Source organism: Dasypus novemcinctus, chromosome 3 (genome assembly GCF_030445035.2).
Source record: "Dasypus novemcinctus isolate mDasNov1 chromosome 3, mDasNov1.1.hap2, whole genome shotgun sequence".
Taxonomy (NCBI): Eukaryota; Metazoa; Chordata; class Mammalia; order Cingulata; family Dasypodidae; genus Dasypus; species Dasypus novemcinctus.
Genome location: NC_080675.1, coordinates 110,602,464 through 110,617,374, shown reverse-complemented (window position 1 = coordinate 110,617,374; position 14,911 = coordinate 110,602,464). Strand labels below are relative to the sequence as shown.

At 37.8% G+C, this 14,911-nt stretch overlaps 1 protein-coding gene across 2 annotated transcripts in view; it reads left to right on the top strand.

The window, feature by feature from the left end:
• The window catches only part of FSIP1 (fibrous sheath interacting protein 1), a 254,123-nt gene extending 241,038 nt beyond the window's left edge, over positions 1–13,085 (top strand). For both annotated transcript variants that reach the window (XM_058293896.2, XM_071214103.1), the window contains 2 exons: positions 1,446–1,956; positions 12,431–13,085. In XM_058293896.2, coding sequence (XP_058149879.1) covers positions 1,446–1,956; positions 12,431–12,477 — 558 coding nt within the window. In that variant the 3' untranslated portion in view covers positions 12,478–13,085. The remainder of the gene's footprint in view (positions 1–1,445; positions 1,957–12,430) is intronic.
• The last annotated feature ends 1,826 nt before the right edge of the window (positions 13,086–14,911 follow it).

Sequence of the window (14,911 nt, the reverse complement as noted above, 5' to 3'; positions counted from 1 at the left end):
ATGGAGACTTCTGGTTTCTTGATAATTTATTCGTCTGGAAGTGAGGATGGGTGTTTTCTTAGATAACTTACTATGTAAATCAGGGATATGCTATTCCTTAGTTAGGGGAGTTGATGTGTGTGTGTGTGTGTGTATTTCAATATATTTTAGTCCCGCTCTTTTTGTGATTGTTGCAACTCAAGTGACATTTTGCAACTCAAATGAAATGTTGTTTATTTAAATTCATGTAGAGCATAGCCCTGTACTTTGGTTTGATATTTTAAATTTATCTCCTGAGACCACCACTGGAAGAAAAAAATTTTTTTAAATTCTTAACGTAGGGGAGTGAATGTGGCTCAAGCTATTGGGAGGTCTTGGGTTCAGTTCCCCGTGTCTCCTAAAAACAAAAAAACAAACAACATGCAAAACAAATGAAAAAGTCAACGTAGGGAAGCTAATGTGGCTCAGTGGTTGAGTGCTGGCTCCCACAAACGAGGTCCTGGGTTCAATCCCTGACCCCTGGTACATTAAAAAAAAAATCCTTAAGATACTGACTTTGAGAATCATCCAGCTCTGGTAACCTTCATAAACAGGGATTAAATATGTATGCTCAAACCCTCCTCCCAAATACACTGCTCCTGGAATGCCCCTGGCCCCTACTTAGACCTGTAGCTTTGGAGCAACAACATAATTCAGGATGCACGCCCCCTCCGTCCTTCCTTTTTTATTTTTAGCAGTATTGTCTGCTGAAGGATGTGGACAGACATAGGAGTGGTAAATTCCCAGAGAGTACATGTAGAACTGCCCTGTCTGTCTGAGATGTTTTTCCCAGTTAGGAAATTAGGTAGTGGTGCAGTTCACACTGAAGAATAGTTGGGGGCAGAGAAGCACTTTTTCGGAGAATATGGCATGAATCTTGGCTCTTTTTCAAAGAGTTGGTTGCCTGCCTACCTGTTCAGTGTTCCAAGACTTCGAAACAAAGGTGTGGGGAGTGATTGTACTGTGGTTGAGCACCTGCTTCCTGTGTATGAGGTCCTGGGTTCAATCCCCGGTACCTCTTGAGAAAAAATAAATAAATAAAAGGGGAAGTTTAAAGCAAAAAAAAAAAAAAAAGGGGTGCTTTCCTAATATGTCTGTTTCAGCTCAAGTTATTTTTCTTCAATAGGTAGAGAGGGTTCTGATTGTTAATTGGGTACAACAATCCATTTCCATTAGTATTATGGTACTTTTCTTTGGGTTTTAGTGTCCACATTTGATTCTAAATTCATTAGGACTATTACGCATTTCTCCTGCTATTCAGAATAAATACATTTATTTTGGGAAATAAATGAATATTTTACTTTTTGGGTGTTTTGTATAAGGAGTTTCTTGGCATTTCCACTTACATTGTATTATTGGAAGCTTACTAAAAATGAATGCATTTATTGAATCAGTTGACTATGAAAACTTTTGGTTTGTCTCATCAGTTAGATTCAACATCAGTTCTCTCTGAGGAACAGTTAAAGTCTCTTCTGGATGAATGCATTTTCAAACAAAAATCCATGATTAGACTTTCTTCAGAAAAAGAAAACAAAGACATGGATGATGAAACACCTGAGTTCCTGCAGCTTTCCAGATCAGTCCTCTCCAAGTTACTGAATGGGGCAGAAACAAAGGTCAAACAAAATGAGATAGAAGATGGAAATATTCTTGTGAATACAGAATGTGAAACACCTCGAGGCTATTATCTCACCAAAGCCTTAACTGGGCACTACATGTCAGAAGCTCTTGTTGTCGAAGTAGAGAATATGAATTGCCTCCAATTTCCCAGTGATGAGAATATTAGTGACAAAAAAGATTATTTTATGTCAAAAACTCTTGGCATTGGGAGACTGAAAAGGCCCTCTTTCTTGGATGATCCACTGTATGGTATCAATGTGGACCTTTCATCAGAAGACCAGCATCTGGAACTCTGCTCTCCAGTGAAACCCAAAACAGGTGAGACTTGGAGAATCTGTGTTCCTACTAAGCATTCAGTATAAAGGTATTATAGGCTAAGGTAATTTACAATAAAGAAGTATATTTCTAAGTCAGAAGGTGGTTGCATGAAAAGCATGTAAAACATGAAGACTCTGTTTACCAATATTCTTGTGAGATCAGTTTGAGATTAGTACTATTATGAAGTGTATTAGTCTTGATGATAATTATTCTTTCATCCAGAAAACAATGTTGATTTAAGAGGAAAAGAAATTAGTTTAAATGGAGGCAGATGATTTGGATAAATTGCTTAATATTTCAATTTCTAAACTTCAGTGATGACAATTGGTTCCAAGGCATGAATTTCTAAAGTGCCATGTATCATTGTGATTATATTAGTTTCTGCATGTGAATTTCCTTGTCCTAGGCCACTCTTACAAGCTCAGGTATTTTGTCATGATCCAATGCTGCATCTTACCACGGGAGATACAAATACTATTGGCAGCTTTTTACATAAACAAATATTCATTTATTCATCTACATCAGATCTGTATTCACATAGCTTTAACTTTTACCTCTCATGTAGATTACTCTTAAATATACTGTCTACTATTTCTATATCTATCTAATGGTCTAATACCTATAAAATCAATAATCTATTAATTCTAAACTAACTCCTCAGTCCCATATTTCCAATTGCCTGCCAGAAAACTCCATCTGGATATGACCTCAAAGTGATATCCTCATCTTTTCCTTTCAGATTTTCCTCTTGACTTTATTACTTCTGTTTCCTTGGTCACATAGCTCAAAACCTGAGTCATCATTGACTCTTCCCTCTCTCCTGCTTCCCACTTCCAGTCTTCAAGTATTGTTTGTTCTACTCTTGCAGCATCTCCCAAGCCCATCACCTCCTTTCTCTTCTTACTGACTGAACTGGACCAATGCAAGATCCCTACTACCAGACCTCCCTGCCTCCAGCGTCTCCCTCTTTCTATCATTGTCCACCACCACTAAGCTAGTTTCCTTCAAGTAGAGCTTTGATATCTACACTCCTATGACTTTTTACTGCCTATTGAATGAAATCTAAATTCTTTTGCTTGCTGTTCAAGGCCTCACAATCTGACCTGAAGCTTTCTTCTGAATCAATCTCTAGTCCCCTAAAAGTTATTCAGGTTATAGCTAGTCTGGTCTCAAGATTTCCAGTGATTTCTTGTGCCCCTGCCATTGCTCAGGTCCTTTTCTTCCCCAGGAATGTTCAGACTTCCATCTTTGGTAGTTGAATTCTAACCTCAACCTTTTAAGAACAGGGAAAGATCATCCCATCTGCATGTAACCTTCCCTCGTCCTCTCAGCTAGAAATACCATTTCTTCTCTGGATGCCTAAGCATATTGGTCCCCTGTAGGATCATTTTGCACACATTGTCACACATTGTTTTATACACACACTTTCTCTTCCTTAAATTTGTGTCACCCTTTTGAGGACAGAGGTCCTGTCTTCCAATTTATTGTAATCTTCCACGATGCCCAACATGCTCTGTTGAACCAAGTAGCTATTTACTAAATGAAAGGATTTAAATTTATATCCAGTTTTGGAATAATATACTGAAAATGTGGTTCCCATTTAGTCTTCATATTATGAATGAAAGCAGGTGGTGTTGCTTAAGAATTATGTAAGCTTCATGTTCTGAAAAACACGTGGAATTTTTTTCTTTTTTTAATGAAATTCTACACGTTATTAAGTTTTTATACAGCAGCAGCATTCACATACAGCATGCAGTTCAACTGGATGGGTGTGGTCTGCTACCCCCTGACCTAGGAGCTTTATTTAATAACTAAACTCTAAAAACTTTGCTTTACTCTAAATTTGTAGTATGTTTTTCTTTCTTTTGGACAAAGGGTTTTTACTAAAGGGAAAGTTATGAATTTCCTCTTTGTAGGTTGTTTCAAGCCTACCACATAGGATGAAATGATTTGTTGTACATGGAGTCTCACTCCCATGGAGTCAGGTGGGGGCTTTTATAACAGTAGTTTGCTGGGATATGACTTTATTTCCATGTGAACTTGAGTCACACTGATGTATATCTGAAGCTGGGTAGAACATGACAAGATGGAATGAGCCAGAACTTCATGTGATAGTGAAACATATGGAAAGAAGTTATTGAGGTCTACCTCTAATGTCATAGGACATGGCTCTAATCACACCAGATAACCCTAATCCATGATTGTATTAGTCAGGGTTCTCTAGGGAACAGAATCAACAGAAGATATTTGTAAATAGTATGAGATTCTATAAGATTCTCTCACATGACCGTGGGGATGCACAAGTCCAGGTTCCGCAGGCACACTGCAAACCAGGGGCTCCAATGAAAGTCCTGTGAAGGTGCTTGATGAGTTTCTGGGAGACATTGGCTGCCCACAGATGAGCTGGGAAGTTCTCTCTGAATGCTGAAATCACTTCCCCTTTTAAGGCATTCAACCGATTGGATAAAATGTCACTCATTGCTGATGACAGTCTCCCTGATTGATCACAGATGTAATCAGCCATCTATATAGTAAACTCACTGATGACTAACGCCCATAAATATCTTTGTATTACTGTTAGCCCAGTGCTTGCTTGACCAAACAACTGAGCACAATTACCTGGCCGAGTTGACACATTAGCCTAACTAGCACAGTGATTGTAACAATTAACCCCTGCAGGTATAGAAGATTAAGATGGTATAGCTATGTATACAGCAACAATGTTTTATTTTCAGCTGATTGTGTAATGAACCCTTAATATGTCCTACATGATCATTTCCAAGCATGCTAGCATATCTGAAGATGGGTTTTTTCTCCTTGTTTTACTAACCTTAGCATTTATAGTTGTAAAAATAACTTGCTAATAAATAATATTCTAGAACACTAAATTGTACAGTAAATATATGCTTTCTACAAAAGTGGGCACCAAAACCAAATGCTTTTTCAGTTTTCTGAGCAAAAAACCCCTTAAATATATCACTGTAATAAGGAGTTGCTTTGTGTTTAGGTGTCACATATATGCTGCCTTCTTCTCAAAAAGACATTATCTTTGTCTCTTTTTAATAGCAAAATATTATTGATATGTAGGTTTCTTTTCTGAATAAAAGACCCAGTATATTCAGTGGTATGCTCGCCAAGTGTTGAGATTTTAGGAACTCAATAAATAGTACTTCTCTTTTTCCCACCCAAGATCAAAACCAACTGAGAGATGGAGTTTGACAAATGGAGATCAAGGAAGTTACCTTTATTGCTGAGGAAATGTGGAGAAATGGAAAAGGGACTTGAACATGCAGGCAAATGAGCTTCCTAATGTGTTGTCTCCAAAATAAACTTAGTTACTGGCAGGGGTGGAAAAACTCAGGCCTCACTTGTGGAGACCTGTCCATGCAAAACCATTACAAAGAATGCCCCTTTCTTGCTCAGGACCATTTCAGTTTTAGCACTGAATGTCCTGAGTCCTGGGAAATCCTTAGTCCCTGGCAAACTGGGATGGTTGGTTACTCTAAATTGAAACCAAAGACATAAGACCAAAGAGTAAATTAGTTACCTGAAGGAAAAAACTAATATAGTCCAGGTAAGTAGCATGATTGCAGCTGGACACTGGACTAGCATAAGGATGGCTGGGTCACTTGCCAACATGATGTGGCCTAGTGGGGAAGAGCATGGGCTCTGGGTCACTAGACCTAGATTTAGAGCATGGGTTCTTAACCCTTTTTTACTCCACAGACCCCTTTGCCATGGACTCCTTACTAAGTCCACACTATACTGTGTATTATTTCGTAAATACATCACACCATCAGCAACATGTCCCCACAAGAATAATGTTTTTTTGAATTTCAAGCTCACAGACCCCTTCTTGTGAACCCCTGTGAACCCTTGAACTAGATCCTTGCTCTTTTACTAGTAGCTGAGTGACGTTAGGCAAGGTTTTTAATCTTTCTCTCCACAAGTCAGTTTCCTTACCTATAGAATAAGGTGACAACTAATAATATAGGGTTGTAATAAGGATCAAATGAGAAAAAGCCACATACAAGGATTAGCATAGTGACTGAATCTGGTTGGCTTACATGGTATTTAACTTTATATCAGGAGATTTCCCATTAAACCCTGGCTTTCTGACTTTTCTGACATACCAGGAGTAGCAGACACTCCCTTCAGATGGGGTGTTTGCCCTCCAGGAGACACAGTCCCCACCTGGCCCTCTCCACTTCATGGCCTTGGCCCTCTGGGGACATTGGAGTTTCCATCCCATGTTGTAAACCCATGCTGTTCAGAGTGTGAATCAATAAATAGCCCTCCTCTCTGGCCACTGGGTGCTCATTAGAAATGTAGAGCCAGGGCCCACTCCAGACCTACTGCATCAGAATCTATATTTTAATAAGAACCGCCTGTGTTTTGTGCACACCATGAAGTTTGAAAAGCACTGTTCCAAACCACAGAGCATTATTACTAATGAGAGTGAGCATCAGAGATCATCTGGGAGGTTTTATTGCTTGCTAACTCATTTTATACCTATGTCCGAGGCCCTGTCCAGACCCACCGGAATCTGTCCCTGAAATGGAGTATTCAGGTATCAAAATAATGCTAGTGAAAACAATTCACGCATACTTAAGAAATACGGATTTCAGTTTAGGTGAAATAAAGCTAATTATGTTATTCTGTTGGGGTAATCTTACAGAACGAATTCTACCAATAACTATTACTGTGCAGTCTGAATATACTTCATATTGAAATTCCACCCATCAGTAATAGGTCTACTTGATTGAAATTTGCTCAATGACGCCTGTTTGGAGGTAGATTGACTTTGGAAGAATTTTGCAGTGGTTTGAAAGGGGTATATGTTGGTATATATCATTAGTCATACGACCAGAGCAGTTCAAAGACAGCAGATTGTTTTGAGAAAGTTTTTTCAGTTTAATAGAGATCTAATTGGTTTGCAGTAGAGCAGGGAGAGTTTAGAGACAGTGACACTATTAGCTGGGTATTTTTTTGTCATTAAAAAAGTATTTTGAAATATACTAGAGAGAAGGAAAAAGAATAGCAGCTATGTACATGTATGACAGGGGAAGCATAGAGAGATTGAGAGGTGATGAGTTTTGTTTGTTTTTTGTTTACTGTTATTATTATTGGGTGTTAGAGGTTCCCCCTTATAATGTTTGCAATGATTAACAGGTCATAAGACCGTGACTCAGTTCCCCCATGACAAATTGAAGAAAGGCAGCCTCCAGCCATAACCTCTATAGCCTATGGGCTTGGAGGCAGCCCATCCCCTCCCAAGAATGAGCAAAGTGGAGCAAATAAGGGCCTTCACCCCCTCCAGGTCCAGGCACCACCAACCCCTCCTGCATTCCAAGAATAACCTACTTTCTAGCCTACTACCCCCTAGCCATTTGACCCCAGGCTGTACTCAGTTTCCCTGCCTATTGATGTACTGTATAAAGTCATGTCCATCACCCTCCAGGGGCAGGCTGAAGTCTATTCTTCAGATCCCCTTTGTTGGGAGAGCTTCCCAATAAACTTTCTGCTTGCCGTCATCAGTCTCCACATCCCAGTGAGCATCGTTTTTCTCCAACAATTGGAATAATGAAAGTGCTCTAAAAATGACTGAAGTGATGAATGCACAAATGTGTGATTACACCAAATACCATTGATTGTATACTTTGGATGGATTTATGCTTTATTAATATGTGTCAATAAAATTGATTAAAAAAAGTATTTTGGCTTGTTCTTAGGGAAATCCTTAACACATCATTGCCTTGGGGGATTTCTGTTTCTCTCAGTGTGTGCTGTCAGGCTTCCTGGTTATTATTTGTTGCATTAATTTTCCAGTACTACTAACAGTGTCTTGGGTACGCTTAGTATCTCCATCTTCCTGAAGTGGTCAAAGTGAGCCCCTCAAAGTTTATTTGACCCAAAAACAGACAGCTGCCATATTAGAAATTTCCAGTCTTACTTTCTTTTTTTATATGAAAGTTTATATTGAAGGAAGTTTATATTTGATGAATTTATCTTTCCAAGTTACTTTCAATTGATTTTCATCAATCCATTTCTTCTTGAGGTAGACTTTCCATGTAAGTATTTTCTGTTGACCATTTTTGCCATTGACTTATACAATATTTTCTTGATCATTTTGTTTAGTAGTGTAAAATGAACAATGGCTTGTGTGAGACTTTTCATCTTTAACTTCAATGCACTTATCAAATTATCAGTTATTGAGAACTTCTGGTTACAGTATTTCATTCAAATTAGGTAAAAGTAAACAACTGCTGTAGACCAGATAAATGGAGCTTGTGAGACATGCAGTCTCAGGCCCCACCCCTGATCTAATTTTTGAATGATTTTGATAAGATGCCCTTACCCCCCTTCCAGGTGATTTTTGTGCACGTTAAAGTAGGATAAATTCTGGAGTAGATGGTTTACTAGTCATCTCTAGTTTAAGTATATGTAGTATATGTAGTAGTAATAAAAATAATGTATAGAAAGTATCATCTTTCCCATCTACTCAGTCCTGCCTTTTTCTTCTTAAATTTATTTGAACGAAAATATGACCTCCAGATTCTTTTTTTTTTAAAAGGCAATTTTATTGAAACGTACTCATAAACTATACAATCCATCTGATGTATGGATTTTGATATAATCATAGAGTTGTGCATCCATCACTGCAGTTACTATTAGAGTATTTTCATTTCTCCAAAGAGAAAATCTCCCAACCCCCTAGCAATCACCCCTCAACCCCACTGTCCTTCCCCTGCCATACATAACAGCTATCTAATTCTGTCTCTTTAAATTTATTTATATGTACATTTTGTATAGAAGGACCCAAACATTATGTAGTGCTTTGGGTCTGGTTTCCTTCACTTAGTATATTTCTTTTTTATTTTTGCAATTGATGGGAAAATATTGATATATAACTATTCCTACAGTCCATAATTTGCTTTAGATATATTTTTGCCCATATACCACCCTATTATTAACATTTTGTAATATTAATTTATATTTGTTCTGTTTCATGGAAAAACATTCTCGTACTATTAACTACACTCGTTGTCCACAAGAGGGTTCATTATGCTATACAGTCTCCTGTTAACAACCTTGGGCTTTCCTTCTAGTGATATCAAGACCTTAAACTTTCCCTCTCTGCCACTATCATACTCATATATTGGCACTGCTAATTGCAATCACTGTTATGTGCTGTCTTCTCTCTCCAACTGTCCCTTTGTCATTCCTTTGGTTGATTTTCCCCTTAGCCCTGGAATCCAAGCGTGCCCTAGGACCCTGGCTTGAGTTTTTCACTCTTTCATGGTTAATATTTTATTTGGAGGGAAACGGACTTTGGCCCAGTGGTTAGGGCGTCCGTCTACCACATGGGAGGTCCGAGGTTCAAGCCCCGGGCCTCCTTGACCCGTGTGGAGCTGGCCCTTGCGCAGTGCTGATGCGCGCAAGGAGTGCTGTGCCACACAGGGGTGTCCCCCGCGTAGGGGAGCCGCACGCGCAAGGAGTGCACCCATAAGGAGAGCCGCCCAGCGCGAAGGAGGGAGCAGCCTGCCGAGGAATGGCGCCGCCCACACTTCCTGTGCCGCTGATGACAACAGAAGCGGACAAAGAAACAAGACGCAGCAAAAAGACACAGAAAACAGACAACCGGGGGAGGGGAGGGGAATTAAATAAATAAAAATAAATCTTTAAAAAAAAATTTTATTTGGAGATACATAGAGTCAGTGTGGGACCTTCTATATTTTGTATATGTTTGATTTTCAGATCTTTCTACTTGGCATCTGCCTTGAGTCTACATGGAATTTTCTGCTTTATTTATTTCAGGCAGATATTTTAATGCTGACTGCACATTGGAATCACCTGTAGAAATTTGAAAAATATTAATGCCTTGGTTCCATCCCAGATTAATTAAATCAATTTCTAGGGGCTGGTCTGGACATGAGTATTCCTTTGAATCAATTTCTGAGGATGAGGTCTGGGTGATCCTCTTGTGCCATCATGCTTTAAAATGACTGCCCTAGGGATCCTATGAATGGATATCTTATTCATTCATCATTCATCTACCATCCATCCATCCATTTTATTTATCCCACAAAAATTTTGTGAGTTTCTGCCATTATTTAGATGCTCGTACTAGGACAAGGTTTCTCACCCTTGGCACTCTTGATATTTTGAACTGGATAACTCTTTGTTGTGGCTCCTGTCCTGTGCATTGTAGGATGTTTGACAGTATCCCTGGCCTCTTTCTGCTTGATGCCAGGAGCAACCTTCCCCCAATTTGTGACAACCAAAAATGTTTCCAGACATAACTAGGTGTCCACTAATGGGCAAAATTTTCCCCAGGTGAGGACCATTGTTCTAGGAGATAGGATGAATAAGACATAATCACTGATCCCAAGTATTTCATAGTTGATTTATGAGGGCAGGCCCTTAAACAGATTGAACAAGGTTGGACAAGTACAATAAGACCTTTAGGACAAAGTGCATGGAAACACTCCAAGGGAATGGTGAATACTGGGAAAGTGGGGAGATGGTGTTTAAGTTGAACTTCCAAGGATGACTGGTCATTCACTGGATGGGGAAGAAGGAGAACACTCCATGTTGTAGGACCAACACTTCTAAAGGCATAAAAATGTGTTCCCACCATCCTTCATCTTATGCACGGGATATTGTGGTCTGCTTCTCAGCCATCCCATCTTCCTCTACCACATGTCTAATATTTCTTTTCCATATGTTGCCAAGATCATGACATTTCTCACTATATTCTCTGAAACTCCACACTATCTGCTCTTAGTTATTAGGTTGGTTCTTTTATTTAAAAAACAAAACAAAACAGCTTTATTGAGATATACTTTGTATGTTTGTAATAGTTTCCTATGGCTGTTGCAACAAATTGCCACAAACTGGGTGGCTTGAAACAACAGAAATTAATTTTCTCACAGTTCTGGAGGTCAGAAATCCAAAATCGAGGTGTGATCTGGGCCATACTCCCTCTAGAGGCTCTTGGGTAGAATTGCTTCCTTTCCCATTCCAGCTTCTGGTGGCTGTTAGTCCTTGGCTTCCTTGGCTTGTGACCACATCTCTCTAATCTCTGCATCCGTCTTCATATTGCCGTCTTATGTATGGGTCTCAGATCTCCCTCTGGCTATCTAAGAGTAATTGTCATTGGATTTAGGGCCCACCTGGATAATTCAGGATGATTGTCTCATCTCAAGATTTTTAATTACATCTGCAGAGACTCTTTTCCCAAATAAGGTAATAATCACAGATTCTGTAGATTAGGATATGAACATATCTTTGTGAGAGTCCCACATTCGGCTGTACCATACAATTCACCCATTTAAAGTGGGCAAATAATGGTTTTTAGTATATTTACAGAGTTGTGCAACCATCTCTACAACTTTAGAACTTTTTCTTCATCCCTAAAAGAAACCTTGAACCCATTAGCAGTCACTTCCCATTTCCCCCCAGCCCTTTACCTCTAAGAAACCACTAATCTACTTTCTGTTTCTAGGGATTTGTCTATTCTTGGCATTTCATATGAATGGAATCATATAATATGTGGCCTTTTGTGACTGGCTTCTTACACATAGCATGTTTCCAAGGTCCATTCATGTTGTAGAATATATCTGAAAAATATTATTAATAAATATTTTATTAAATAATATTTAGTATTATTATTTATGACTGAATAACATCCATTGTATGAATATATCACATTTTAGTTATCCATTCCTCAGTTGATAGACATTGAGGTTTCCACTTTTTGGCTATTATGAATAATGTGGCTATGAACACTTGTGTACAAGTTTTTGTGGGGATGTGTTTTAATTTCTTTAGGTAGATACCTAGGTGTGTATTTGCTGGGTCTATGGTAACCTTTTGAGGAACTGCCAGACTGTTTTTCAAAGAGGTTGTATCATTTTACATACCCACCATCAGTGTATGAAGGGTCCAGTCCTTCTGATTCTCTCTTATTGTCTTCTTTTATCTGGTTCTGTTGTCAGCTCTCCTGTTTTCTGATAACCTTTTCACTAAGGTTAGAAAGATATTTCCATTCCATTTTTGTTAGTGTTACATTTTTTCCCCTCACATTGAGAAATGAAAGGCAATCAGTTCTTATCTACCCTATATATAACATTTACTTTTAGTTTCACCCTACTTCCCAGAAAATTCATACAAAGCAAAAAAATGTATTTTAAAAATTTTGACATCTATCTCTAAATACATAATTATTTTAATTCTCAAAGCCCCCCAAATTTTCCATTAGCTGTAAGTTCAATGAGAGCAGGTACCTTATCCTTTGCTTTTTCTTCTAAACTTTGTTTGCAGCTTGTGGTGACTGTTCAATAAATATTAAATGAGAATGTGATTATTGCTTCATATATAAAATGATTTACTGATTTATGAGCTAAATTATTTTTCTTAATTATGCATACATTTCTGATTGTCTAATAATTTTGCTTATTTTTATGTGCAGATGAACAGGGGACTGAAGATGTGACAGAAGAATGTAAAGAACCTTAAAGACTTGCTGGGATATACTTTTTAGAAAATTGGTAAATTGAGCTAAATCACATTTTTTACCCCCAAATTCTTTGAAATAAATGAATGTACTGTTGAGATCATCCCTCAAATAATGATTTTGGTATTTGGATTCTCCGTGGATTACATGTCCTTGATATTTTTGAAACTTGTGACTGAATTTTTCAATGGTTTTTCTTCATTGAGATTCCTGGAAAAATTGTTTTTTATTACTAATCTTACAACTTCAGAGATATATTATAGAAACCATCATTTTGATGTACATGTTATGTTAAAACTAGTGCTATGAATGTTTTGTATTTGATTTTTATGTTTCAACCTTAGGCAGTTCAAAAATAGTTCGTTCTTTAAACATTTTTATATTTGGCTCCGCTTTTCCTCCTCTCTAATGTCTATTATGTCAGTACAACTTACCATAGAGAGAAAAGAATTTCCTTAAAAAAGCAATGCTAGCCTTTACTATCTTATTAGCAATGATATTTTTCTTAAGCAGGAGTTTGACTGAATTATTTGGTATGATTTCAGTTTATTACCTTATTCAGTTTGGGCCTTTTAGAATACAGCAAATAAAGATCAACTACTTAAAAATATATTTTTTTCTGTGGTACTATTTTGAAAGGGTTTGTCTAGTTACAAGCTAGTAACCTGGGTTCATGGAAAGTCTAAATTTGTATTAGAACTTGAAGTCCAATTTATTTCTGATACAAAAAATGAGCTAGCTATTGTGCTTCCTTTAATGTGATTTGGAGTTATATATAAGTAGCATTAACTTTTGCTGGCACCTGTTCCTTTACTGATATTGGATAATGTTAACGATTGCTTCTGTCAGATTTCCTCGACTTATTTTAATGAAGAATTCTATAGGCACCCTTTCAGAGGCACCATTTGGCAGTTTCATTTTTGAGCTCTTCCATTTCAGTTTATGCTTTGTTCATTTAAAATAGCAATCATTCATGCTGATGACAACATACTACAATGTGAATGTAAGTTATCTATCCTGGTATAGAGAGTTTTGCTGTGCTAGCAGAAGTTAAAAAGTCGTGATTTTAGATGCTCCTAGGAATAACATGTGGCACATCCGTGTATTGTATGGTTTGGACCAGAACAATCAGAGGGCAGAGGTGATCTGGGTGGGAATTTGGAGTGGGAACAGAGAGGAACAATTGTCCATCTGCCTTTCAGAGGAGCTCAGCTTCGTAAATCCGTGTATGCTTAGTATTTGGTGTGTGTGAGTGTGTGTGTGTGTGTGTGTGTGGAGGGGGAGTTGGTGCATGGAGAGATATTACATCTCAACAGAGCTAACAAGGATAATAGCTTCTGAGGGCAGATGAAGAAAGGGATTTCTAGGCTGGCACTGCAAAGGACTTAGGGCTTTTTTGTGTATTTCTGAAATGGTGTTTGGTACATAGTGAGCCTTTCTGTTACTGGAGTTTAGGTGAGGGGAAGGAAAACAGTGATCTTAAATAATGAATTCTGCCATTAAAAAAGGTGAAATAATTCCATAGCCTGTCAGCTGTGGGTGATCTAGAAAGGACTGGTAAGATGAATTTCTAATATCATTCGAAACGAAGGCACCAGTTGAAGAAAAAAAAAGTCAACCTGATTTAGAGAGAAAATGTTCTTATTAAAAATAAGTGTTTCTATTTTCAGGTTCCCTCTAGGCCTGAGTATTTTCCCCAGAACAGGATACTAAAAAAAAATATGGGAGAAAGAAAGAGAGCTAATTCACCTTGGGAATGAATTTAGGAGCTTACCAAATATTTTAGGGTTTTCTACTTATGATTCCTTAAGAAAACTACCTGCACCACCTTTATTATATATTCTCAAGGACCTTAAGTTTATTGCCCTTCAATCTAACACTCTTTGAAACACCTAATAATAAAGTCTTGTCAGAGAAAAGAGCTATCACCTCAATTATATAGTTTCAATTTTTTAACGAGTCTTTTTATTTCAATACGTCCTACCAATTTGAAGGTCAGTTTCAGAGTGAACATGGAACATGCCTCGAGAAAAAGTTTAGAAATTTTTCCCCAGCCACTTTTTCTGCCCCATCTTGATAATTTTAGTCAGTTTTGCTCTACCACTGAAAAGTGAATTAGAAAAGTGTCCCAGCACTTTACAGGTTGAGCGGTTCTGAGAATGAATTACGTATTCACTTCCAAGAATTATTTCTTTGAGATAAATTCTCCAAACTTCATAATCATTACTAACATCTTTAGTTCTTGGTTCTATAAAATGATTTGGCAATTTATATGTGATCATGCTATGACAGGTAAGTGCTTGAGAACAAGGGAGAAAAATCAACAAAGGAGAAGATTCTCATTCATTTGGTCCATTCAAGCGTTTAACATAACTTAAAGTCAGAAGTTTTAACCTATACCTAAAATTTCTTCTACTGGCTGTTCTTATTCAATCT